At 45.9% G+C, this 26,936-nt stretch overlaps 1 protein-coding gene across 1 annotated transcript in view; it reads right to left on the bottom strand.

The window, feature by feature from the left end:
* LOC146194269 (polyamine-transporting ATPase 13A3-like) overlaps positions 1-26,936 on the bottom strand; it is an 813,351-nt gene that overhangs the window by 413,543 nt on the left and 372,872 nt on the right. Inside the window, exons 16-17 of the mRNA XM_084596520.1 lie at positions 17,847-17,994; positions 4,569-4,694 (exon numbers count right to left, since the gene is read on the bottom strand). Coding sequence (XP_084452646.1) covers positions 4,569-4,694; positions 17,847-17,994 — 274 coding nt within the window. The remainder of the gene's footprint in view (positions 1-4,568; positions 4,695-17,846; positions 17,995-26,936) is intronic.

Here is a 26,936-nt window from a genome sequence, read left to right as displayed (position 1 = left end):
CCTTCAACGTGCAGGACCTTCAACGTCCCATAGTTTACGGAAGAATTACGACAGCATAACTGCTTTGCTTACTTCCATTCAACATCAATTTTCCACCATATCATATTCTGAAACTTGGCTATCTTCCCTTGATAAAGACTTGTAGCCTTTTTCTGGTTATTCATGCGAATATGCAAACCGTGTTGATAATGCCTATGGCGGCTCTGCTATCTACGTTTCAAAGCACATCGCCTACAAAAGACACCTTGATTTGTGCTTGAATGCTCCCAAATGCGAATCCGCTTGGATCGAGCTTGGTTGTCGATCGACGTGTCACACAAAGAGTATTATATGCGGCGCTATTTACAGATCCCCCTTCCAATATTGCGTCTGAATTCTGCCGAGCTTTTGACCAAGCACTTCATAAACTATCCTTCTGAAATAATGTATTCATCATGGGTGGCTTTACCATTAGTTTGCTTGACATGACCAATCCTATCAGTATCGACTATAACGACCTGTTTCTACTGTTCATCATCATCATCATCAGCCTTACTATACCCACTGCAGGGCGAAGGCCTCTCCCATATTTCTCCACTTAACCCGGTTCTGGGCTAGTTGCATCCACTTGACCCCCGCGAACATCTTAATCTCATCTGCCCACCTAACTTTCTGCCGCCCCCTGCTGCGCTTTCCTTCCCTTGGAATCCAATTTGTTACCCTCAGCGACCATCGGTTATCCTCTCTTCGCACTACCTGTCCTGCCCATGTCCATTTCTTCTTAATTTCCACTAGAATGTCGTAACTTGAAATATTTCTCTGACCCACTGTGCACGCTTCCTATCTCTTAATGTTACCCCTACCATTTTTCGTTCCATAGCCCTCTGGGGTGTCCTCAAATTAAGTACAACTCTCCTGGTTAGCCTCCACGTTACAGCCCCATAGCTGAGTACAGGCAAGATGCAACTGTTGTATACTTTTCTCTTGAGCGATACCGGTAAGCTGCTAGCCATAATCTGTGAGTGCTTGCCAAATGCGCTCCCTCCCAATCTTATTCTTCTTGTTATTTCCTTTTAATGGTCCGGATCTGCGGTTACTACCTGTCCTAAGTAGACATATTCGCCTACTACTTCCAGTACTTCGCTACCTAATGTAAACTGCTGTTCCTTCCCGAGGCTGTTGAACATTACGTTAGTCTTCTGCATATTGATTTTCAAGCCTACCTTTCTACTTTTCCTGTCTAGGTCACCAATCATTATTTGCAGTTCATCCCCCGAGTTGCTTAGCAAAGCAATGCCATCAGCAAATCGCAGATAACTGAGGTATTCTCCATCTACCCTTATCCCTCCCATTCCCATTCCAAGTCTCTGAATACTTCCTCTAAGCAAGCTGTGAATAGTACTGGGGAGATTGTGTCTCCTTGCCTAACACCTTTCTTTATCGGAATTTTGTTGCTTTCTTTATGCAGAAGTATGGTTGCTGTGCAGCCACTATATATATCTTCCAGCACTTTCACGTACGGCTAGTCTACCCCCTGATTTCGCAATGCCTGCATCACCGCCGAGGTTTCAACTGAGACAGTTTCTACAGTTATGGTTACACAAATTTGATTACACCCCTACACGTGGTACCGACCACGGCTCGCATCCCTTACTTGATCACATTCTCTCCAATTTTCCCACCGCTCCTCAGGTTGGCATGATAGAGTGTGATTTCACTGATCATTTCCTCTTCGTCGTGCACACCTTCTCTTGAGCGCTGCCCCCATTCCTTTTTTCTTACCCCCACTTGCCCAGAAGAAATTATATCCGTAATTAATAACTTAAAGATGATTGGTTCCGGCATTGACAACATCCATGGAAAACATGTGAACATTATCCGATCTATGCTCGCACCTGTTCTCAGCCACATCTTCAATCTTTTTTTTTAAGGGGCTGTTATCCGCGGCAGCTCAAGATTGCGAAAATAATAGCAGTGTTCAAAAAAGGCGATCACGATATGCCAAATTATTTTCGACCAATTGGCATTCTTCCTTTTTTTGACAAAATTTTAGAAAAATTATTTGAAATAAGGCTGTCAGGATATATTGAAATATACAACGTACTGACTGATATTCAACACGGTTTTCGACGCGCACTATCTACAGATACTGCTATAGCTTCTCTCATAGATTATATTAGGCTTACTATCAATAAAAAAAAAAGCGTTTTCAGGCGCAATTTTCATTGATTTAAGCAAAGCATTTGATTCCATCGATCACTCCATCTTGTTTCAGAAACTGAGTCGTACGGTATATCAGAACCTCCACTAATGCTTTTGAAGAGCTTTCTTCGTGACCGAGAGCACACAGTCTGTATTAATAACCACGCATCTAATAAAGCTCTCACTCACATTGGGTTTCCACAGGTTCTATTCTAGGCCTTGTGTTGTTTCTACTCTACACTAGCGATTTACCATCCTGTTTTAGGCATTGTAATAGTATATTATACGCAGATGACTCTACTATGATAACATCGCACCATGACATTTACCAGCTCATATCTAACCTTCAAAATGACATTAATTCTCTTGAGCATTGGTGTCATATTAACCGCCTCACTGTGAATGTTACTAAGACTCGCTTTCAGATTTTCCATCCCCCTCAGAAGCCATTGCCCGTCTCACCACTGTTATACTTCAATTCCACTGCCATCGCATCGCAAGGTGTTGTTATTGACCGTCACCAAATATTCCATTATCATATAGCGGAAACTTGAAAGAAAATTTCATTTGGGTTATGTGCACTAATCAAAGCCCGATTTGTTTTCCCAATCCACAGGTTACTATCACTTCTTTCGTCCACAGTCACTTAAACTAAGGCATTTCATCCTGGGGTAACGCCTATCTTGTTCATCTTTGGCCATTAATAAACCTGCAAAAGCAAGCCATACGCATCATAAACTCCTCCCCTCGAATGTCACCGTCGCACATTTTGTTCATAAATTTAAATGTTCTACCGCTCTCGGCCTTTTATCTTTATAATATCGGTATTCTATAGTTAATGATTCCTCACCATCAGCTCTCATTTAGCATTTTTCCTCCCGGCACGATCAAAAACAACAGCGTTACACAGTTCGCTCTGCGTAATAATTTTCTACCTAAGGCCGCGGTACTAATTACGGGAAACAATGCCTTCAATTTTCGTCCATATCATTTTGCAATTCTTTCAATTTTGACTTTAAGCAAACTAATACACTTTCTTCGTTCGAGTTGAAATTACAAACTTTTATTCTTAATTTGTGATTTCTTTATTTGTCTTTTGTGTCGTAGAATTCGTAAGTGTTTTCGTACTTTTTATGTATTCTGTATTTGTATTTAAATCTTTGGGCAATGCACTCTTTACTATGTATTTCGTTATTTATTTGCAGTGTTGATTCATAAATTTTCTTACAATAATAATTTTGTGTATTTTGCCCATCGAAATCTATTAGCATGGGAGGTCCCACCTGAAGTCTTGTACCACGGGACCTCTCGCTGTATATTCTTGTACGCTGTTTTTTTTTATACAAAAAATAAACTTTCAACTTCAATTTCAACAATCGTTTCCTGTGTTGTTTTTGTCCTGCTTTAAGCAGTTGATTCCAGCTCTCTTCAAAGAGAGCTGGCTGGAACATGGGAGGTGGAGGCTTGACGTCACATGCGGGGTCATTCTCTCCGTTTGTAATGAATACCATCCTCTGGGGGCTTATAGTAAATCGAGTCTGTATCCTTCTTACCTTCGTGACTTGTGCTTCGCTAAGTTCTGCATGCAAAGGCTGATAAATTTTTCTTCTATATTGCAGCTATCTTATGGTACGTGGCCAGTGCTTCACCCACGGTGTGTGAGCCTGAGGTTCTGATATTCCGGTTCGTCAGATATCTGGCTATACGAGTTGCCTCCTTGTTTCCGGGATGAGCTGCAACCCATGTCTATTCCATTAAACGTTGTGGAGTGCAACCCTGCAAGGTTCGTGGTGCTGTCTTGCCTTCTTTGCATTGACAGAAATTTTGAAATGTCCGCTTGAAGCTGTGTGTCTCGATGTATCCATGATAGATAGCGTCATGGCAGCCTCTTCTGCTCCTAGAACTGAGGCTGCTTTAGACACAGCCGTATTAAGTATTCTTCGTATCCTGATCATTGCACATAATGTAAATTCGTGGTGGGTTTAATTAGCTGCATCTACGCACACTGCATGAGGGCTGTGTCACGCGTGACGTTCAAATAATCAGCTCACTCAGTTCGTTTCTCATGGTCTTAGTATCGGTTAGACGATTAATAGGTGTCCGTAGGCGTCCTGAAGTTTCGTTCGGCATTCCGATTCCATTACAGAAATAATGCTGAGTTTCTTAGTAGTAGCAGATCGCATGACAGGCGTCAATTGAATGCCTGGTATTAGGAAAACCAAGCAAAGCACAGCTATCGCTCGTAAAACGATTAACTGCGTTTATCGACTGATAATATTTAACATATGCCGGTATCGGGTTGCCGCTGCCCTCGGCACCTATGTATGCAAACAATACTGTGTTTACCCCACTTCCTTATCAATGCCGGCCCAAATGTAGGTGCCCACCTCGTACGAAGTTTGCGGCAGCTGGAATAGTGGCTCCTGCGTATTGCTCCTCGGCAGCAGTGGTTTGACGACAGTTGGCGTGAGCACGTCGTACTGAGGCGCTTCCGCCGCCGGTTCTTCCATCACCTGTTGGCGAGAAAGAGGCCCATAATTATGCAATTCACGAAGGAACCAGATCCCTCAAAAATAGTTGTTGGTCTTCTATCATGCGTGAGTGAGGGCATGAAGGCTGAAAAAGCGCAGCTGCTACGTGTGAACAGATGCAACCATCAATCCAGCCTAGCAGCTGCGACGTGTTTTATGGTCGGGCATGCTGTTAAACATTGGCGTAGCTTATATTTTTAGCGGGTGCTATCCGCTGCTGGTCTACAAAATATGCGAGACGATCCACAAGTGTGATACGCGGCACAATGCGGCGACAAATATACCGACTTGTGAAACCCGTGTTCCGTTCACAAACCGTAGTGGTACTCACTGAGGCAAGGATCGGAGGAATACATGTTTGTTGTGAATAACGTTTAGCTTGCGAGAACGCCGAAAATTTGAATACAAATAGGAAACGAGGCGGCACACAAACTAGCCCGAGATCTCACACACCGGGCTGGAGGAGTGCCACCGGGGCAAGGCAAACAAGAGGACCTGATTAACTATAGCGAAATAACAATGCACTACAGACTGTGCAGGAGGGTCCTACCACCACCAGACTCCACGTAAGGCAAAAAGGAAGCAGTGGCGTGGAGAAAACTACAGACAAATACATACCCGAACCCAGTTCTTGTCAACCATATATGGCCAGAATTACGATCACACCTATGTTCACTATGTAAGGAAAGGGGATCTCTAGATCACATAATATGGGAATGTGCAAAGTCACCAGGCAGGGCTAAAAATATAACTAAAAACGCCTGGGATACCCTTCTGCGAAGCTCAGACCCAAGAGCCCAAAGAGAAATTGTTCGACTGGCCGAAGATGCCGCCGAAGCCCAAGAACTACCGGCCTGCAACTAAGGCGACTGTCCCACCTTCCGGCTCTAGCCCACGAAGAACGGGATAGTCACTCTGTTGGACGAATAAAATTTCTCTCTCTCTCTCTATTGAAGCAACAGCCACTTACAGGCTAGTGTAGCATACTCTGTAATTTTAGCAGGGCTGTCAGGATTTTATTGGAGGGCTCTTCCTGTCGATGTCGTGGAGGGGTTGATTTAGCGCACGCCTTCCTTTCTTTTCTCTGCCAAAACACTGCTGCATTCCTAGTACCTCGTTTCTCTTCTCAACTTGCACAGGGCGTTACCACGGAAAAGAAGAAGCTGAGAACTTTGGGCCTCTGTGCTCTTTTTAAACATTTTTGACTCTCACGACTACTGGTATTAGCGGAGAGGTGGGGGGGGGGGAGGAATCAGAATGGCAAGCAAGGTAACAAACAAAAACTCGCATGATATGTTGGAAGAGAAATAAAGTTATAATTCACGTTTTAGCATGACAGAAAAACAAAGAAACAGAAATATTGTCACGTGGTGGTCACAAGGTCGATTACACAAATGAAGAGTCGATGATTGCACTGAAGAAACTCTTTGTTGGTCTGACTTGCGCCCGCAAAAGAACTAAGCAACACGGCGGCGGCGATAGCAACAAACGTGCTTGTCAATCGTCGAACAGAGAATGCCCGTCGCACTCGTCAACGCTCAATTTAAAGGCTGTTCAGAACAATGTAGATAACGTCGCAAACTGCTAGTAGCCCAACCTGGAACATTGTAGAAACATACGCGAGTGATCGGAATCTTCGAGACAGATCTTGGCGCATTGTTCGCGACAAAGAAATTGATAACGCGTCGTATCGCGACAACCAGCATGAACAAACACAGCATACAGAATTGATAAACCAGAATAACAATGATAAGGCCGCATGCCAGCGCATGTCGAACAGGAACAAATAAAGATTTAAACAGTTCGCGATACTCCCCTTAAAAAATCATGGCCCCGATGTTTCACAATGTTTCAAATAAACAGACACGAAATAACATAAACATTGCAAAGCAAACATGAATAGCCTTTAGCGCGCATAATATGGCTTAAGACGTACAACATGAACAATTTCTGGATGCACTCGGTGCCGCTGCGATGCTGCTGCGCCGTCGCGAACGACCTCTTAGTTCAATTGTCCTAGTCGGTGAAGCACCTTCTACGGGCCGAAGTATCGGCGTAAAAGATTTTAGCTCAGTCCGTGGCGGCGAATCGGCGTCCAAACCCAGACTTGATCTCCCGGCTTGTACTCAGCATCGTGTCATCGTAAGTTGTAACGTCAGGCGTTGGTTCGTTGCTGATCTTTAATGCGCATTTGGGCGAGTCTTCGGGCTTCCTCTGCACGTTGAAGGTAGGCGGCGACGTCCAGGTTCTTCTCACCGGTTACCTGTGGCAGCATTGCGTCAAGCGTTCTCGTGGGCTCCCTGCCGTACACAAGCCTGACCGGGGTCGACCTGGTTGTCTCCTGGACGGCGGTATTATAAGCGGAGATGACGTAGAGTAGAATGGCGTCCCGTGTATTGTGCTCGGCATCGACGTACATTGCAATCATGTTCGGAATGAGTTTGTTGAGACGCTCCGTAAATCCATTTGTCTGGGGATGGTACGCAGTAGTTCGTCGATGACTTGTATGACTGCATTCTAGGATGGCTTGCGTCAGCTCTGCCGTAAATACCATTCCCCTGTCCGTGATGAGGACTTCTAGGGCGCTATGTCGCAAGAGAATTGGTTCGACAAAATATTTTGCGACTTCGGTCGCAGTACCATTGGGCAGAGCTTTTGCTTCGGCGCAGTATTGTAGAAACAAAAATTTAATAAATATAATGATGGTTGATTTAACCATTCTAAATCAATAATTAAGATATAGGGAGAAAAATGAACATGATAGCTACTGCTACCACCCCGTTTCAAAGGGGATGCTTCTATAATCCATCCATCCATCCACCCACCCACCCACCCACCCACTCACTCACTCACCCATCCATCCATCCATCCATCCATCCATCCATCCATCCATCCATCCATCCATCCATCCATCCATCCATCCATCCATCCATCCATCCATCCATCCATCCATCCATCCGTCCATCCATCCATCCGTCCATCCGTCCAGCCGTCCAGCCGTCCATACGTCCGCCCAGCTGTCCGTCCGTCCGTCCGTCCGTCCGTCCATCCATCCATCCATCCGCAACGGGTATGGTAGTTGGTGGCCACGATTATCCATTTCTTGTGGCTTTGGCTTGTCAGAACGCAAAAACTAGACTGTTTTCGAGGCGCCGGTGAGGCCACACTCGTTCCGAAAGGCGACACTACCAGACATATCAATGCTCTCCCGGCCGCGGCCGCACTCGCCTTTCAGAACGAGTACGGCCTCACCGTGGAGGCGTTTTTAGAATTACTGACGTTTTACCTCAATTCTACAATTATTAGCTTTGAGAAAAAATGTTATGTCCAAAACCGCGGAATTTGTATCGGCTCTTGTGTAGCTCCTGTTTTGTGTGAAATTTTTCTAGCTAAATTTGACCATGAGCTAAGGCAGAATGTGAGTAATGATTGTGTGGCGCATTTTTATTGATTTGTTGACGACTTCCTGGTCCTTTTAAAACTAAGGGATGATAAAATTGACTTTGTTGCTGACTCGGTCCTGTGGCGGTTTTTTGCTGTTACGAGTTCCATGAATTTTACCTTTGAACTACCACAAAATAACTTGCTTCAGTTTTTAGATCTAAGACTGTGTTTTAACATGACAAGCAACATTTGTTGGGCCGATATGCCACGCACAAAGAAGACCCCTCTGCCTTATCATTCCTCACATTCTAAGCTCGTTAAAAGTGGTATTGTCTCATTGTCTTTTTAATCTGCGCTATATAAGTCGTGTGTTCACCAAGTGGAACCAAGTTTCGCACTTCAAGCCGAACGCCTCAAGGATGCTGGCTATCCTGTTTCTCTGCTGACGGCAGTCGCAGAAAGCTTACTTAAGCCGCTACGGAAGCATGAAAACAGCGAACCTGCACTCAGCAATGCCACTGACATTAGACAGAAAAAGAAATACGTGGTGGTGCCTTCTGTTCACCGCGTAACGCACAACCTAAAGAGAATAGCGGGGAAGTTTGATGTAGACGTTGTTTTCACGGCGCTCTGACGAGCCAAAGCCACAAGAAGCCAGCATATAATGTAAAGCATGTAACTAAGTTCGTTGCCTGTAGAGTAGGTGTTGTGTATGAAGTCCCTCCAAGCTGTGGCCGCTTCTATATACGCCAGACTGGCCGATGTCTTAATGAGCGCTAAAGGGAACATGCTGCATCGTTTAAATCGTCCCGATCTAATAGCCTGTCTATACATTGTTTAAGCCGCAAATGCCATCCACTTTTCGGGCAAACAAAAGTTCTTGGTCGGTCTAAGGTGCAGTTAGCAAGAGAGCTTCTTGAAGCATCATTCAATCATAGATTAGGAACCGATAAGTGCGTAAGTGAAACGTCGGCTGTTCTGTTAAAAAAGAAAGCTTCGTTTTTAAATGCTTTGTAAGTTCTTTTGTATGCTTCCGGTATTTCTTCATTTTTTTCTGTTTTATCTGCCTTTGGGTGGCCCAAGATTATCTTAGTTCAGTTTGGATTATATTTCCAGTCGTGCAAATTTAGCGCTTTACAGAGCATGCGCACGTATTTTTTCCGCGAGTTCGTACATTATCCTTCTTCCTATTTCAGTTTAAATTAGCGCTCGTCCTGTGTGCCTCTCTTGTCCGTGTCTGATTAGCGCTAAGCCTCACAGTAATCATGTCTCCTTCATGGATCATTGCCTTGTCGTGGCGGAGGGGCTTGCGAAACTCGATGAAGTCGTGAGCTCTGCTGTGTAGGGCCACCCAAGATAGACAGGTCACGGCAGAGAGTTCTCACAAAATGTGATTCACTGGAGAAGGTAATGGCAACCCACTCCAGTATTTCCTGCCAAGAAAGCCCTATGGCCAGTGAAAATAGCAATAATGATAGGGCGCCGGAAGATGAGCCCTCAGGTTGGAAGGCGTCCAACATGTTACTGGTTATGAACAAAGGGCGATTCCTAGTAGCTTCAAGACGACTGAAGCGGCTGGGCTAAAGCCAAAAGGACGCTCAGTTGTGGATGTGTCGGGAAGCGACCGGAAAGTCTGATGTTGCGAGGATATATATCACAGAGCAACATGAAATGTCAGATCTGTGACGCAAGGTAAACTGGATGTCGTCAAGCGAGAAATGGATAGATTGAACATTCATATCTTGGGTATCGGTGAGCACAAGTGGACCGGAATGGGAGAATTTTTTTCCGGGGACCATTACGTTTTTTATTGCGGGCACGAATCCAGGAGAAGGAACGGGTTCGCTCTCATAGTAAACAGAAGAATGGGCAAAGCAGTGCCAGGCTACAGCCCCAAAAACGACCGAATGATTTCACTTCGGATACAAGGTCACCCTTCAACAAAAGTTATCCAAGTCTGTGCACCAACCATTACTGCTGAAGAAGTGACGAGATATTTTATGCTGCCCTGCAATGCTTCTTAGACCGCACTCCATCATCAGACATCCTTTCTCTCATAGGAGACTGGAATGCTTAGGTGGGGAGTGAAGAAATATCCGGAATTGCAGGCAAGTTCGGTCTTGGTGAGCCAAATGAAGGTGGGCAAAGGCTAGTAGAGTTTTGTCAAGAAAACAACCTGACCATAGCGAATACTCATTTTCAACAGCACTAGAGGCGCCTGTGCACTTGGACTTCACCGGATGAGCTGTACAGGAATCAGATTGATTATATTCTTTGCCGGCAGAGATAGAAAAGCGCTATAGAAGCAGTAAAAACAAGGCCAGAGACCGATTGTGGCACCGATAATCAGCTTCTGGTTACCAAATTTAAGCTTCAATTGAGCAAAACGCAGAAAACTAGAAGCCCTTTCAGGTATGATCTGGATCAAATACCATCAGAATATGCTGTGGAAGCGAGGAATCGATTTCAATAATTAGATCTGGAAGACAGAGAGCCTGAAGAGATGTGCACTGATGTTCGTGATATGCTAAGGTGGAGAGTAAATAAATATCTGGAATTACAGGCAAGTTTGGTTTTGGCGAGCCAGATGAAGCTGGGCAGAGGCTAGTAGAGTTTTGCAAAGAAACACAAGAAAACAACGTGGTTCCAAAACAAAAGAAGAGCAAGAAAGCAAACTGGTTATCTGAAGAGGTTTTGCAAGTAGCTGAGGAAAGGAGGATGGCAAACGTTATGAGGGAAAGAGAAAGATACAAGATTCTCAATGGGGATTTTCAGAATATAGCAAGGAGAGATAAGAATGCCTTCCCGAACATACAGTGCCAAGCAGTTGAGGACAACAGGCAATTGAGGAACACAAGAGCTCTGTATAAGACAATCACAGATATCAAAGGAAGCTTTTGTGCTAAGCTGGGCGTAATAAAGGACAAACGAGGCAGGGACCTCACTGAAGCCTCAAAGATGAAGAAGAGGTGGCAGGAATACACAGAACAACTGTACCAGAAGGACCCGGATGTTCAAACCCAACATAAGACGGTTGTGATTACTAATCTTGAGCCGGGCATCCTGAAGAGTGCAGTTGAATGGGCCTTGGCCAGCCTTGCTAAGAACAAAGCTAGCGGAATTGGTGGCATTCCAGCTGAGTTGCTTCAAAACCTCAACCATGACGCTGTTAACGTTCTGTATAAATTATGTCAGCAAATTTGGGCAACCCAGCAGTGGCCACAGGATTGGAGGAGGTCAGTTTACATCCCCTTTCCAAAGAAAGGAAGTGCCAAAGCTTGTTTTAACTACCGCACGATCGCGCTTCTTTCACATGCAACAAGGTGATGTTGAAAATCCTCTAAGGTAAGCTGCAGCAATATGTAGATCGTAAGCTTCCGGACATGCGAGCCGGGTTTCGCAAGGGCAGAGGGACTAGAGACAAGAATACCAATCTTCGCTGGATCATGGAAAAAGCAATAGAGCTCCAGAAACCCATCTACTTCTGCTTTATTGATTATGCGAAAGCGTTTGACTGCGTAGATCACAGCAGATTGTGGCAAGCTCTCCAAAACATAGGAGTTCCAATTCACCTCATCTGTCTCTTCAGGAACCTGTATGAAGGGCAAGAGGCCACAGTCAGAACTGGGGATGGTCTTACTGATTGGTTTCCGATTGAGAAAGGAGTGAGACAAGGCTGCACACTGTCACCCTGCCTATTTAACCTATATGCTTAGTGCATCATGAGGAAGGCCGGTCTGGACGAGTCTTCAGCTAGAGAGAAGATTGCTGGAAAACGTATCAGCATTAGATATGCGAATGGCAGAAAGTGAAATGGAACTCAAGAGACTTCTGATGCGCGTACAAGAAGAGAGTGAGAAGTTTGGGCTTAAACTGAACATTAAAAAGACAAAGATCATGGCATCTTGCCCAATCAAGTCCTGGAGCATCAATGGACAGGAAGTGGAAGCTGTGACAGATTTTCTCTTCTTGGGCTCCAAGATTACCTCGGAAGGAAACTGCAGCCATGAAATTAGGAGACGCCTGCTTTTGGGAAAGAGAGCAATGGTTAGCCTTGACCGCCTAGTAAAGAGCAAAGACATTAGTCTGCCAACCAAGATCCGTATAACTCGTGCTACGGTCTTTCCAGTTGTGATGTATGGATGCGAGAGTTGGACTGGGAAAAAGGCTGACCGCCGAAGAATTGACGCGTTTGAATTGTGGTGCTGGCGAAGGCTCTTGAGAGTTCCTTGGACTGCCAGAAGATCAAATCAGTCGATATTGTTGACCATAAACCCTGACTGCTCATTGGAGGGTCAAATTCTAAAGTTAAAGCTCAGCTACTTTGGTCATCTGATGAGAAGAGAGGAGTCGCTGGAGAAAGATTTGATATTGGGAAAGGTTGAGGGTCGCCGGAGAAGGGGTAGGCAGCGAACGCGATGGTTAGATGGCATCCTCGAGGGACTGCGGATGAAGTTATGTGATGTTAGGAAGATAGTGGAGACCAGAAAGCGTGGCGTGACATGGTCCATAGGGTCACGAAGAGTCGGACACGACTGAACGACTGAACTGAACTGAGCTGACGAAAATACTCTGTGGAAACAATGACTTAACTCCCTGGTCGGCCGAGTTCGAGGAAGCGTACACCGTATTGCACCACCTTTTGACTTCGCCACCAATCCTTCGCCACTACGACCCGACAGCACCCACCGAGGTGCATACTGATGCGAGTGGCGTTGGCGTCGGAGCTGTCTTGGCTCAACGGAAAAACGGCTTTCACGAATGCGTCGTCATACGCGAGTCGCGTACTCTCCAAAGCTGAATGCAACTATTCAATTAGGAAAAAGGAGTGTTTGGCGACTGTGTAGGCACTAACGAAATTTCGACCGCACCTGTACGGTCGCCAGTTTGACGTCGTCACGGACCACCACGCGTTATGTTGGATGTCCTCTATTAAAGACCCGTCCGGCCGCCTTGCACGATGGGCTCTCCACCTTCAGGAAATTGACATCAGCGATATATATCGCTCTGGCCGTAACCACATAGACGCAGACGCCATGTCTCGTTCTCCCCTATACAGCGAACCTGCTTGCTCCACGGCGGCTGATCCCGTCCTCTCGTCTCTAACAATCGCTGATATGCCTGCCGTGCAGTGAAAGGACCCGAGGCTCGCACCTCTTATCGACATCGTGTCCACTTCTCCCAACGCTGCGCCTTCTCGGACTTTACGCCGTCAAGCACCACACGTTGCCCTACGAGACGGTCTTCTCTACCGCCGCAATATATGCCTGATAGTCGATGGTGGCTTCTCGTCATTTACCGCCATTTACGACATGAAATTTGAGCCTCTTTTCATGCCGGTCCTCAGTGGGCCCATCCTGGTGTAGTCACGATATTTCAAAGAACTTCTCAACGCTACTATTGGCTTGGCATGTACGGTTATATTCGCAAGCGTCCGCTTCTTCATAGCCTGTCAGCGCCGCAAGTCATCCACACCTCGTGCTTCTGGCCCCTTACAACCCCTTTCATGCCCGGCCCGTTCATTTGATCATGTTGGCGTTGATCTTTACGGGCCACCTCCCTGCACGGTGTCTGGGAACCATTGGATTATCGCCGGCATCGACTGCCTCACCCGGTATGCGGAGAGCACCGCCCTGCTTGCCGCTACTACCCGTGAAGTTGCCCTGTTTTGCTACATCATTTTGTTCTTCGTCACGGCGCGCCGCGAGAGCTGCTGAGTGACAGAGGCCGTGTCTTCATTTCCAACGTTGCTGGAGCTCTACTGGCCGAATGTCGCATCATACATCGGACCACAACAGCCTATCACTCTGAAATTAACGGGCTGACTGAGCGCTTCAATCGTACTCTCGGAAATATGCTCACGATGAACGTTGCCGCAGATCAGACCAACTGGGACGCTGTTCTTCCTTTCGAGACGTACGCTTACAACAGCGCCACGCTGTGAACCACCGAATTTATCCGCTTCTTCCTCCTTTAAGGATGTAAGGCGTCGTCCACGATGGACACTATATTACCATATCATCCCAACGCTTCCGAGTGGACTCCCCGTCCCACACTGCAAAGCATGCGGAGGAATGTAGCTAGCTGGCCCGCAGTTTAACATCGGAAACTCAAGGCCGCCAATAGTATCGAACGACAAAGATCAGACGCCACACGTTTTCCCTATAGGATCCCTCGTTTCGCTCTGGGTTCATGGCACCCCACCAGGTTTGTCATAAAAATTTCAAAATGAGGAGCACGGCCCCTACCGCATCCTTCTCCAAACCTCCCCTGTAAATTATATCGTGGAGACACTCACTCCCTCTTCGGACATGCGTCATCGCGGCCGCGAAACTTTGCACGTGAGCTGCCTCAAAACTACTACAACGCACTCGTCTTGCCCTCGCCATAGGTCGCCAGGGTGGCTCCTCTTCGCTCCCGCGGAAATTGTAGTTAACTACGACCGGATATTACGAAGACGAGGAAGAGAACGACGAAGTGCCGCTGCGCTGCTCAAGCTCGCTGCTGTATGTCTAGAATAGCTGTGTTCTTGTGTTGTTCGCAGTGTAGCTTCGAGATGACTATATTCCCTGTTAAAAACAGTAAAACCTCCTTTGAGTATTATCGCTTCAGACAAATTGTTAATTCGGAAATGCTGTCCTTCGCCTATCGCGCCCCAGCTACAATTTACCCCAGCTTTCGCTGTCGCTCCAAGGCGTCAGTCAGGAGCCGGTTTCGACCGCCGCGCCACCTACCTGGGAAAGGCGTCGGTCGCCGCCCATGATGTACAGTGGAGGCGGGTAGTTTTCAAACTGAAGCTAGTAACGTTCTAGTAACGTTGATTCCAGACCTAGCACATCAGACACTATCAAGCAACAAAATACAACATGACATTGGACCTATGGCCGTGAGAGCGGCATGCTTCGAGTAGTCGAAGAGATGCAGACCTAAACGCACAGATGAGCAGCATAGCGAGCAACGAGAAACAGCTTGAAAGAATGGTGAAGAAGCGACAAGCTACACTTCCATCACTCCAAATTCCCTAATTACACAAACAGCGGCCGAAAGTCATCCCTTTAGTTTCCGGGTTCGGTCCCGACCACCGGCGGCTGCGTTTCAAAGGAGGCGAAACGGAGAGGCGTCCGCGTGCTATGCGATGTAAGTGCACGTTAAAGATCCCCAGGTGGTCTAAATTACTCAGCAGTCTTCCACTACGGCTCTTCGTTCTATTTTTACTTTCACTCCCCCCTTCCAGCCTTCTCTTACGGCGCTGTACAGGGTTCCACGGAAACATGTGTGACAGATACTGCACTTTCCCTTCTGTGAACAAATTAAAAAAAATAAACATCTATCCTTTTTGTGTGCACACTGGTACAGTGCCTTAATGGAAGAGAGTACGCCACCGCGAAGAGGCAATTAGAGAGGGAGAGGTAGAGGGTGGCTGCTGCTGGCCCTACGGTGCCGGGAGTGGTAGGTCCTCGCCGTTTGCTGTTGGCGCTAGCCTGCAACTGGTGGTTGTATCTGTTGTAAGCCGTCATTGCACCCGCCACCGCTTCTGTGATGGACGATGGTTGTTGCGGCGCTTCTGTCCGCACGAGGCAGGCAGCGGAGGAGGCTTAGCTACAGAGCCAGTAGCAAGCCCGTGCATTTTCTTTTCCTTCTTCCTACAGCCACAACAGGTTACCCAGCTGACCGCGTTGGCATAGATCTCTATGGCCCTCTTCCTGCCACTCCCGCTGGCACCCCGATAGCAACTCATGCAATGACACCGATGTTTGGGCCAGTTGGTAATGATCCATAGTAAAACCCATTCGTGCTGCGAATGGGTTTTAATATGAAGCAACTGATGGATTATCATGGTAGTAGACCATCTTACTCGCTACACTGAAACACCCGTTACCCTCTACCTCCACACGAAAAATCGCTTTGTTTCTTCTCAAGAATAGGACTCTTAGCCACGGGACTGAAAAACTACTAAGAGACCACGGACGCTTTTTCTTGTCCCATGCTCTTGAGGCCCTACTTAAAGAATGCCGCATTATTCACCGCACTGCTACTTACCACCCTCAGACGAATGGCCTGACAGAACGCTTCAACTGCACCCTGAGTGACATGTTGGCCATGTACGTGACCGCTCATTCCAACTGGAACTAGGTTCTTCCTGTCCCAACCTATGCGCACAACACTGCACATATACCACCATTGGAATCTCTCCCTTCTTTCTCCTTTACGGGCGCGAACCAACTTGCCCCGCCGGGGTGGTGCAATGTTAAGACGTCCGACTACTGTGCCGCAGTACCCGGGTTCGAACCCGACCTCGGCGGCTGCGTTTCGACGGAGGCGAAACGAAGAGACGTTCGTGTGCTGTGCGATGTCAGCGCACGTTAAAGATCCCCATGTGGCCGAAATTGCTCCGTAGCCCACCACTATGGCTCCTCCTTCCACTTTCACTCCCAAATTCCTCCCTTTTTTTACGGCGCGGTTGAGGTGTCTACAGAAAACAAGTGAGACAGTTACCGCGCCTTGGCTTAGTATAAATCAATCAATCAAATTGCATAATGGACACGGTTTTTCCCTACCGCCCTGATGTTTCTGAATCGGCGCCACTCGCGGGCGCCGCCCAGTACACAGAAGAATGCCGTCAGCTCGCTCGTTCGCTTACAAAACCAGTGGCAACAGAAACACCATTGTGACTCCTGCGAGGCGTCGTCATATTCCTCTAACTTTCTGGTGTGGCTCTGGGTCTCTGCAACAAACCCCGGCCTTTCAAAGGAGCTCCTTACTCGGGATCATGGTCCCTACCGGTTCCTTCAACAAACATCGTTCAACTGCGCAGTTGAGCCCGTTACGCTCTCTGCGGAATTGCGCCGCCGTGGACGCCAAACAGTTCTGGGAACCTAATCACGCCCTACTACGATCCGTCTGTCCTTTCGGCTCCATAAGTCGCCAGGATGGCTCCTTCTCTACCCTTGACGAAACTGTAATGTGCCAATCTTCGTTGATATAGCCACTGGAAAGAATCGCGTGCTGCCACACCTGAGGACAAAGTAGTTGGTAGCTGTCTACGTGATTCGCTACGCCTGACACTCTGCTGCGAATTTATCTCGAGCAGCTGGATCCATATGGGTTGACTGAATAGATACACTCCGACAGTACATATATTTTCGCTTGGCGCCCGGGGCGAAGCAAGTCAGAATTATCTGCCTTAGGTCGGTGCTCCATGATTTTGGGTATTCGAAGCAAGTATGACTCGAAATGCATTCAGAAATTCTTACTCTTCAAAAAATACTGTGAAGAAATGTCAAGACAAGGAGGAGGAGGAAAAAACTTTATTTAAATAGAAAAAAAATGTAAACGCTCCCAGGAGGACCTCTTAGTCCAGAAGCCCTCTGGCTGTTCCTTATAGCTTAGCCCGCTCGACCAGCTGCAACTGATTTTCAGGTTGCGTGACTAAAAGGGCAGCCTCCCAGGAGGAGGGTGTGGGCTGTTTAACAGGAGGAACGTGGGAAGTAAAGACAACTGTTGGATAACAAATTGTATGTATCAGAAAAAATAATTAGCTTTACTATTAGTACGTCGATATAGCTGTTATTGAGATAGCATTACTTTGGCGCACATTTATGTGTCTACGCTCAAGCGATCAGTGATAATTGCGAAAGCCAATAACTACGCTTATTTTGTAATTTCGACTGCAAATGTAAACACGTGGTACATGCACGTGGCCGGATCGGATTTACTACACCGTGAGAAAAGAACCACATCATTGCTCACCCATCGGGTTGAGTGGAACATGCTGAGGTCCAGGGGGTCCCCGACCAAGTCTCCATCCACGGACGTGAGTGCATGGCAAGTTGCCATGGCAACCACCATGGGGCTGCGAACAGGCATCTGACACGGGTCCTCGACCGGCCCTGTAAACCTGCGGTGCGTGACATCGATGGGTGCGTCATTTAGGATAATAAACACGATCAAACCAATAAAGCGTTTTAGTACTGTATAGTGAGCGCGACGTGCGCACAGCCCACGTACTTTGCGGAACGCTACAGCATGGTCGCGTACATGCCACAGAAACAATTTTAGTACGGCGGAAGCGAATACGTACGCAGGAGTCCGAAAGCTAACGCGGCAAGCGCAGTGGCCTGTGTAGTGCCATCTCGCAGCCATCCAAAAACTGAATTTTCCAGCGCAGGAACTCCTGCTTCTTTGCTTTTCTGACAGTCGAGAGATGGAACCCATGCTGCAAAAGTGCTCCTTTGGTTCGTCGTTGTTGCTGAGGATGAGGATATAAGGAATAGCTTTGAATGAATCGGGACACTACCCCCTGCAAACGTAGTAGAAAGCAAAAATTATATACAACCCCGTGCAAAATTTAAATCCAAACAAGCAAACCATTTTTCCAAGAGAAACGATGTAATGTCAAAGCAGTGTTCTGAGTTCACAGTGCGCCTATGATGTCATCATTTAGTGCAAAGTAACTATGAACCTCGGATAACACATCGCGAAACTATACGAAGTCTCATTAGAGAGGCGGAGTATATTTAAAATGCCACGAAACGTATGCCGTAAGAGTCGGGAGCATGGCCCATGGAAACATATGAAGAGAAAACTTACGAAAATAATTTTCCGGTTTAGGCCATCACCAATGAACATGACAGATGATTAAACGTTGGCGAATGTTTTGAAGAAAAAATTATGACAAAATGTGCTACGGCTTTTTCGGAGCCAAACAATATCTAACGCGCCTCGATGAAACTGCGTTGTAAAGACACGCCTGAAATCTAGCTGCCCGCTCTTCCGAGAGCTTCAATGTTCCCTCTCAAATGCGGCCGCTCAAATGATACAAGCTTTTAAGCTGAAGGCAGTCATAACTCGGCCCGAAAACCCAACAGTGCACAGCAGCAGGCGGCCAACAGTCCGTCTGCTCACACGAATATTGTTCGCAGTCGCCGGCGTCGTCTGCGATCGAATATAGAGCGTCGGCTGCTCCGCCGTCTGCAACAATGAACCGTTCCCTTCCGACGTTTAAAAATGATTTTTGAATGTAGTTTTGTGTACTTTGAATGACCCCCCTACTGAAAAACCAAAAGTTCTACGGGGCAATAACCTCATAAAATCTCATTTAATCGCATAGAGTCTCATAAGGTGCACATCATTATCATAAAATATCGTAAATAATTTATGATAATGTACAAGAAACTATGAGAACTTATGCAATTGTATGCGACTTGTACGTGATTTCTTATGTGAATTGAGTGAGATTGTGTGAGAAAATGTGGGGTTATTGCCCCTTACAGATTTTTCAGTAGGGCCGTATTAAGAAAATTTAGTACATACGGCAGCTGTATACGAGAAGCTTCCGCTATTGGGAGAAGCGTCCAGCGGATAGCGGGCGTGTAAGCGGTATGTGCGGCTTCATAACACATATTTTAGCGGTGTTTATAAATAGATTACCCGCAAAATGACTTCGCATAATTTTTCACACATTTATTCAAAGCACTCGCCAACTTTTAATCAGAGGCAGCCTTCATTGGGTACTGTACTAAACGAGAAAGATACTCCGGTAAGTTGTGTTTACATGTTTTCAAAGGACCCTAATTTATATACTCCGCCTCTGAAATGGCATTTCATATTTTTAGTCTGTTCTAAGATATTTGTAGCTGCTCTATACAAAAATAAACATCATGGGTGCCCCGTGAAGACAAAAACGGCTTTGAAATCTTTCGCTTCCACATATTCTCATGGGTGGTGAGCCTATACCACCCATGAGAATATGTGGAAGGGGTTTGGCCATTTATATCTTCATATAAATCGCCAGGGAAAAGTTGAAAACATTTCGAGCCGTGAGCAAAAGATGCTTGGAGAGCTCGAAGAGAAGGGGAAATCAGTGAATATTCCAAACCGAACCTCGCTTCCGACATGTGTTCGTGCGCATGCACGCGAGCGCGGACGCCAATATCTGTCATGCACAGATTCCCGCGCTCGTGCCTGGGCTCGCGTCGCGTCTGGCGCCTGCAAATACCGGCTGCAGCGTATGCTGGTGCACGCAGGCGCTCAGCGCGTACACCGGGAAGTGTCCGTAGAGCAAGGCGGCTGGCAGGAGGCGTTGAATATGGATAGTCTGGTGGAGGGCGGTGACATCTATGGGAAGTATGGTTTATAGCCAGGTAGATTTGCTGAGACCATGAGTTCCTGAAGCGGATGATATCTGTGAGAATTTACGAATTTTCTAAGTTCTTTGCAAGCTGCCTTCCTTGCGGTAGAACCTCCTCCAGTCCCATTGCCAAACATTAAGTATAGATGGCGGGCCACCACGGTGTAGTGTGGGTCGACCTGAGATGATTGTTTTCCACGAGTTGAGGGGAGGAGTGCGTAGCGTCGCCTCTAACTTGAAGGCCTGTAACACGTGTTGGGATTCTTCGCATAAAACAACTCTTTTATTTGTTGCTGCGTTTGCTTTTGAAACTGATGCATTTGCTGTTGAATTTGAAGGGCAGAAAGCAAATTTCGATTCGAGCCTAGCACTAATTTCGCCCATGTCTCCTTAGGCGCGACATAAGAGGCAAACGTTTTTAGGCCACATTAATTTTGCAGACCTCGAGGCCTGAAATTCCTCGAGGTTGGCAAAAGTACCGTAGCGGTCCGGTGGGAAGCTAGAGCGATGGAATTAGTATATTTGGGTTGTGAAGAAGTGGATATCAGCGCCTAAGGCGAGGTGGTGAGAAGTGGTTGAATGTTTGGTTTGTGCGGTTTAACGTTCCAAAGCGACTTAGGCTGTGAGAGACGCCGTAGTGGGGGACCCCGGATGTTTCTACCACCTGGAGTTCTTTAACGTGCACTGACATCGCATAGCACACGGGCGCCTTGCTTTTCGCCTCCATCGAAAAGCGGCCGCCGAGGCCGGGATTCGATCTCACGGCCTTGGGAACAGTAGTCGAGTACCTTAACCAACGCGCCACCCCGGTGGGGTAAGAAGTGGTTGAAGTGATGGAGTAGGGGTCATGTGAGATGGTGGAGCAGTTGTAATGATAAATTCATCATCATCAACCGGACTATACCCACTACAGGGCGAAGGCCTTTGCCATTTTCTTCCAATTAACCAGGTTCTATTCTAGCTGCATCCACTTGACCCCAGCGAATTTCTTAATCTCATCCATCCAACTAATTTTCTGCCGCTCTCTGATAGGTTTAACTGCCCTCGGAATCCAATTGGTTACTCTTAGAGACCATTGGTTATCCTCTCTTATAACTACATGCCCTGCCCATGCCCATTTATTGTTTTAAGTTCGACTAGAATATCAGTAACGTGAGGTATTTCTCTGACCCACTGTGCACGCTTCCTATCTCTTAATGTTACCCCTACCATTTTCCGCTCACTCGATGGCCTTCTGCATTGTCCTCAACTTAAGTAGAACCCTATTCGTTAATCTCCACGTTTCAGCCCCATTGTTCTGTACCGGTATGATACAACTGTTATACATTTTCCTCGAGTCACTACGGTAAGCTACTTGTCATAACTTTTGAGTACCTTCCAAACGCGCTCTATCCCAATCGTATTCCCCTAGTTACTTCCCTTTCGTTGTCCAGATCTGCGGTCACTACCTGTCCTAAATAAACACATTCGTCTACCACTTCCAACGCTTCGCTGCCTATTTTAAAGTTCTGTTCCTTTCCCAGACGGCTCAGCATTACCTTAGTCTTCTGCACATTATTCTATAGGCTTACATTTCTGCTTCTCCTGTCTGTTTAATTTATCATTAGTTCCAGTTGGTCCCCTGAGTTACTTAACAAGGCAATGTCATCAGCAAATTGCCGATCACTGAGATTTTCTACATTGATCCTGATGCCTAACTGCTCCCATTGCATGCCTTTGAATACACTGTCTAAGGCAGCAGTAAATAGCAATGGGGAGATTGTGTCTCCTTGCCTAAAACCTTTCTTAATTGGAATTGTATCACTTAATTTATGCAGAACTATTGTTGCTGCGCAGCTTATATAGATATCTTCCAGTATTTTTACACATGGCTCACCGACACTCTAATCTAACAAATTCCTGCATGGACGCTCAGGTTTCGAACGAATCAAATGCTTTCTCGTAGTCAATGAATGCTATGTATAGGGGCTGTTTATATTCCACGCATAGTGTGGATACTATCAGTGGTAGAGTACCTTTTCCGAAATCCTGCTTGATCCTTTGGTTGGTTATAGTCTAAGGTTGTCCTCATCCTATTAGTGATTACCTTGGTAAATACCTTGTACGTAACTGATAGTAAGCTGATTGGTCTGTAATTTTTCAAGCCCTTAGCGTCGCCTTTCTTATGAATTAGGATAATGTTTAGATTCTTCCATGATTCCGGTACTTCAGATATCTTCAGTCATTGTGTATACAGGGTGGCTAGTTTTTCCAGCACGATATATCTCCTCCGTCCTTCAACAAATCTGTGGCAACCTGAACCTCCCCAGCTGCGTTCCCCCTTTTCATGGAATTTAATGCTTTCTTAACCTCGCCTTTCGTTACAGCCGGGACTTCTGATTGCTCTTCATTACAGCCAATTTCATTGTTGTCCTGACTACTATAGCTGATATAGAGGTCCGTATAGAACTTCTCGGCTACCTTGATTTTTATTTCCATTTCAGTAATGACATTGCCCGCCTAGTCCCTCAGCGCATACATCTGATTTTTGCACACTTGTAATTTCCTTTTAACCGTTTTCAGGCTGCTACCGTTCTTGAGAGCATGCTCAATTTTCCCCATGTTATACTTCCTTATGTCGGCCACCTTGCGCCTACTGATTTGGTTTGATATCTCCGCCAGTTCTCTCCGGTCGGTCGGATTTGAGGCTTTCATACTTTGGCGCTTCTTAATCAAATCGTTCGTCTCCTTATAAAGTTTACCGGTATCCTCTCTACCAATTCTAACCCTTGCTTCTACCGCCCACTCAGTAATGATATCATTGCTTCTAGGCAAAGGTCAGCTTCCTCGCTTAGCACTGAGTATCTGTTCTGCTGCGAGAGCCTGAATTCTATTGTTGCCATTACCGCTAATTCGTTGACTGACTTTTTCCTCACTAATCGTTTGCGCTCCGTCTTCAAATCCAGATTAATTAGGGACCTTACCATCCTGTGGTTACTGCATCGCACCTTTCCGATCACCTTTACAACCTTCATAATTCGGGGTTTTAGAACACAGTATGAACTCAATTTCATTTAGTATCTCCTCGTTAGGGCTTCTTCATATCCACTTTCCGTTTTTCCGTTTACTGAAGAAGGTAACTAGTAACTCCCCCCTGCTATTTCTTATTCCAATGCCATAGTCTCCAGCTTTCTTTCTATCTACGTTGGCAATGAAGTCGCCCATCAGTACAGTATAAAAGGTTTTTACTTTCCCCCTTGCCGATTCTACATCTTCATAGAAGCTTTCCACTCAGTTCAGTTCAGTCGTTCAGTCGTGTCCGACTCTTCGTGACCCTATAGACCATGTCACGCCACGCTTTCCGGTCTCTCACTATCTTCCTAACGTTATATAACTTCATCTGCAGCGCCTCGAGGATGCCATCTAACCATTGCGTTCTGTGCCTACCCCTTCTCCGGCTACCCTCAACCTTTCCCAACATCAAATCTTTCTCCAGCGACTCCTCTCTTCTCATCAGATGACCAAAGTATCTGAGCTTTAACTTTAGAATTTTACCCTCCAATGAGCAGTCAGGGTTTATGCTCGACAATATTGACTGATTTGATCTTCTGGCAGTCCAAGGAACTCTCAAAAGTCTCCAACAGCACCACAATTCAAACGCGTCAATTCTTCGGCGGTCAGCCTTCTTCACAGTCCAACTCTCGCATCCATACATCACAATTGGAAAGACCATAGCACGAGTTATACGGATCTTGGTTGACAGACTAATGTCTCTGCTCTTTACTAGGCGGTCAAGGCTAACCATGGCTCTCTTTCCGAGAAGCAGGCGTCTCCTAATTTCATGGCTGCAGTCTCCTTCCGGGGTAATCTTGGAGCCCAAGAAGAGAAAATCTGTCACAGCTTCCACTTCTTGTCCCTTGATGCTCCAGGACTTGATAGGGCAAGACGCCATGATCTTTGTCTTTTTAATGTTCAGTTTAAGCCCAAACTTCTCACTCTTTTCTTGTACGCGCATCAGAAGTCTCTTGAGTTCCACTTCACTTTTTGCCATTAAAGTAGTATCATCCGCATATCTAAGGTTGTTGATACTCTTTCCAGCAATCTTCACCCCAGCTGAAGACTCGTCCAGACCGGCCTTCCTCATGATGCACTCTGCATATAAGTTAAATAGGCAGGGCGACAGTATGCAGCCTTGCTTCACTCCTTTCTCAATCGAAAACCAATCAGTAAGACCATGCCCAGTTCCGACTGTGGCCTCTTGCCCTTCATCCAGGTTCCTGAGGAGACAGATACGGTGAATTGGAAATCACATCTCTTGGACAGCTTGCCACAATCTACTGTGATCTACGCAGTCAAGCGCTTTCGCATAATCAATAAAGCAGAAGTAGACGGGTTTCTGGAACTCTCTTGCTTTTTCCATGATCCAGCGAAGGTTGGCAATTTTGTCTCTAGTCCCCCTGCCCTTGCGAAACCCAGCTTGTACGTCCGGAAGCTCCCGGTCCACATACTGCTGCAGCCTACCTTGAAGGATTTTCAACATCACCTTGCTAGCTTTCCACTACCTGGTCCTTATAACTACATATGGTGCGTATGATGTACAACCTTCAGCTTATACCCCTTATTTAGCTTAATTACGATGCGGGCTATTCTCTCATTATTGTTATAAAATTCATCTATATTACCAGCTATATCCTTATTGATAAGGAAACCTACCCCTAGTTCTTGTCTCCCCTCTAAACCTCGATAACACAATACATGCCCGCCCTCCAGTAGAGTATATGCCTCATTTGGCCTCTTCACCTCACTAAGCTCTAGAAATATCCTAATGCATAGCCTCTAGTTTCGCTAACAGAACTGCTATCTAGCCTCACTAGTTAAGGTTCTATTATTAAACGTTGCCAGGGTCAGGTTTCCAATTGCGGTCTGTCCTCGGAGCCAGAAATTCTTAGCATCCCCTGCTACGCCAAACGTCTGACCGCCGTCGTGGTCATTCGCTATGCAGCCGTTGGTGACTGAGGGCCGGGGTTTTTCAGGACTAATCATGCTCAAATGGTCAATTCAGTTCAGTCCTATTTTTCGGAAAAGTTCAGGAAGCCGTCATGTGAGCTTGACAAGGCGCAGGTGCCCGATATACAATAAGGAAGGGCATGGTGGCCTACCACGCATAGACAGTATAGGGAAAAACAAAAAATTATTATAATACACAAATTCATGGCTCTGATTTTTACATGCGAAAAATCAGTTATACATGCACATGAGTATACGTTTGCTATAAAACAGACATGAGATCGCTCAAAAACTAAATGCCAGAGAAAGAACAAATCGGACAGGTGCAGTTCAAGGTACACAAGTAACTTTAAAAGGGAAACGTACAGAAAACAAGAGCATTTTCATATTCAAGGCTTCTTAGGATCGAGATAAAATGAAATATCAAGCACTAAAATCTTATGATATGAAAAATGCTACCGTAATCGGTTGAAGTTTTGCTGCTAAGTTGATAATGTTAATTGGAAAATGTTTGGAAGAATATGTTTCAAAAAGTGTAGTTTGTAATTCGTGCGGAAACGTGGAGTCAGCGACAAATCAGTGAGTGCTACGTTTAAATGTCTTACTTTATGTTGTAAGGACACGATGGACGTAATAAACGGTTTGAAAGCGTATGATGATAAACAACATGAGCGCAGATACGAAAGTCGTACATGTTTTGCATCCAAACTAAATTGTATTGAGGAAAATAAAGTTCTCTTGAAGAAAAGTAGTAAGTGTTAGCTACAATGTGAACATATGCTATGTGCACATTATACGAAAACGAAAACTTTCAACAGGAGTTGATGAAGATCCCAGCTTCGTATCAAAGGATGTACTGACATTTTTGGTCTTGTTTTAGCGCATTTGTTCAACTTATCATTGCGAACTGGTGTTTTTTCTTCTCATTGGAAATTGTCAGTAGTTGTTCCTGTATTCATGTCTGGCGATGCTTGTGATGTGATCAACTTTACACCTGTGTCACTGATTTGTTCTTTTGCGAAAGTTTTTGATATGGTTATGTACGAACGCATGGGCTCATACTTCAAGCAGAAGATCTCAATTCTGCAGCACGGTTTTTTAAAAGGTCGATCTGTGGAAGCGAATTTATGCAGCTTTCTTGAATATACTGGCCCACGTGTATTTAATCGCGGTCAGGTAGACCCAGTCTACTTTGTTATGACTAAAGCTTTCGATACGGTTTCCTATGAGGTACTTCTGATGAAGATGGAAAAATACGGACTTTGCCCCATGTTATGTAGGTGGCTCAAAAGCTACCTTGGCAGCCGCCGTAAAATGGTCCGATTTTCCGGCTGTGTGTCTAACGAATTTCTATCATCTTCGGAAGTGCCTCAGTGCCCCAACTTAGGACCGTTGTTGTTTTAAGTGTTTGTTAATGATTTGCCGTTACATGTCAAGAACTCCAGAATTTTGCTCTTCGCAGATGATTTCAAATTATTCCGTAATATTGGAGATATTGAGGACTGCCGCCAATTGCAAGCTGACATTAACAACGTCGAGAAATGGTGTTTACTGAATCGCTTAAAGTTGAACATTAAGAAGACTTCCGTCTTGTCTCTAACTAGGAAACGGGACGCAGTTGTGTTTGATTATACACTTTTGGCGGGTGAGATTTCTCGTGTGGCCCATGTACGAGACCTTGGTATTGTTGTTGATTCAAGGCTTGATTTTAGATTGCATGTTAA

The sequence above is a fragment of the Amblyomma maculatum genome, chromosome 3 (genome assembly GCF_055883805.1).
Source record: "Amblyomma maculatum isolate TAMU_Amacu chromosome 3, ASM5588380v1, whole genome shotgun sequence".
In the NCBI taxonomy this organism is placed as follows: Eukaryota; Metazoa; Arthropoda; class Arachnida; order Ixodida; family Ixodidae; genus Amblyomma; species Amblyomma maculatum.
This window is presented reverse-complemented; position numbering and strand designations above follow the sequence as displayed.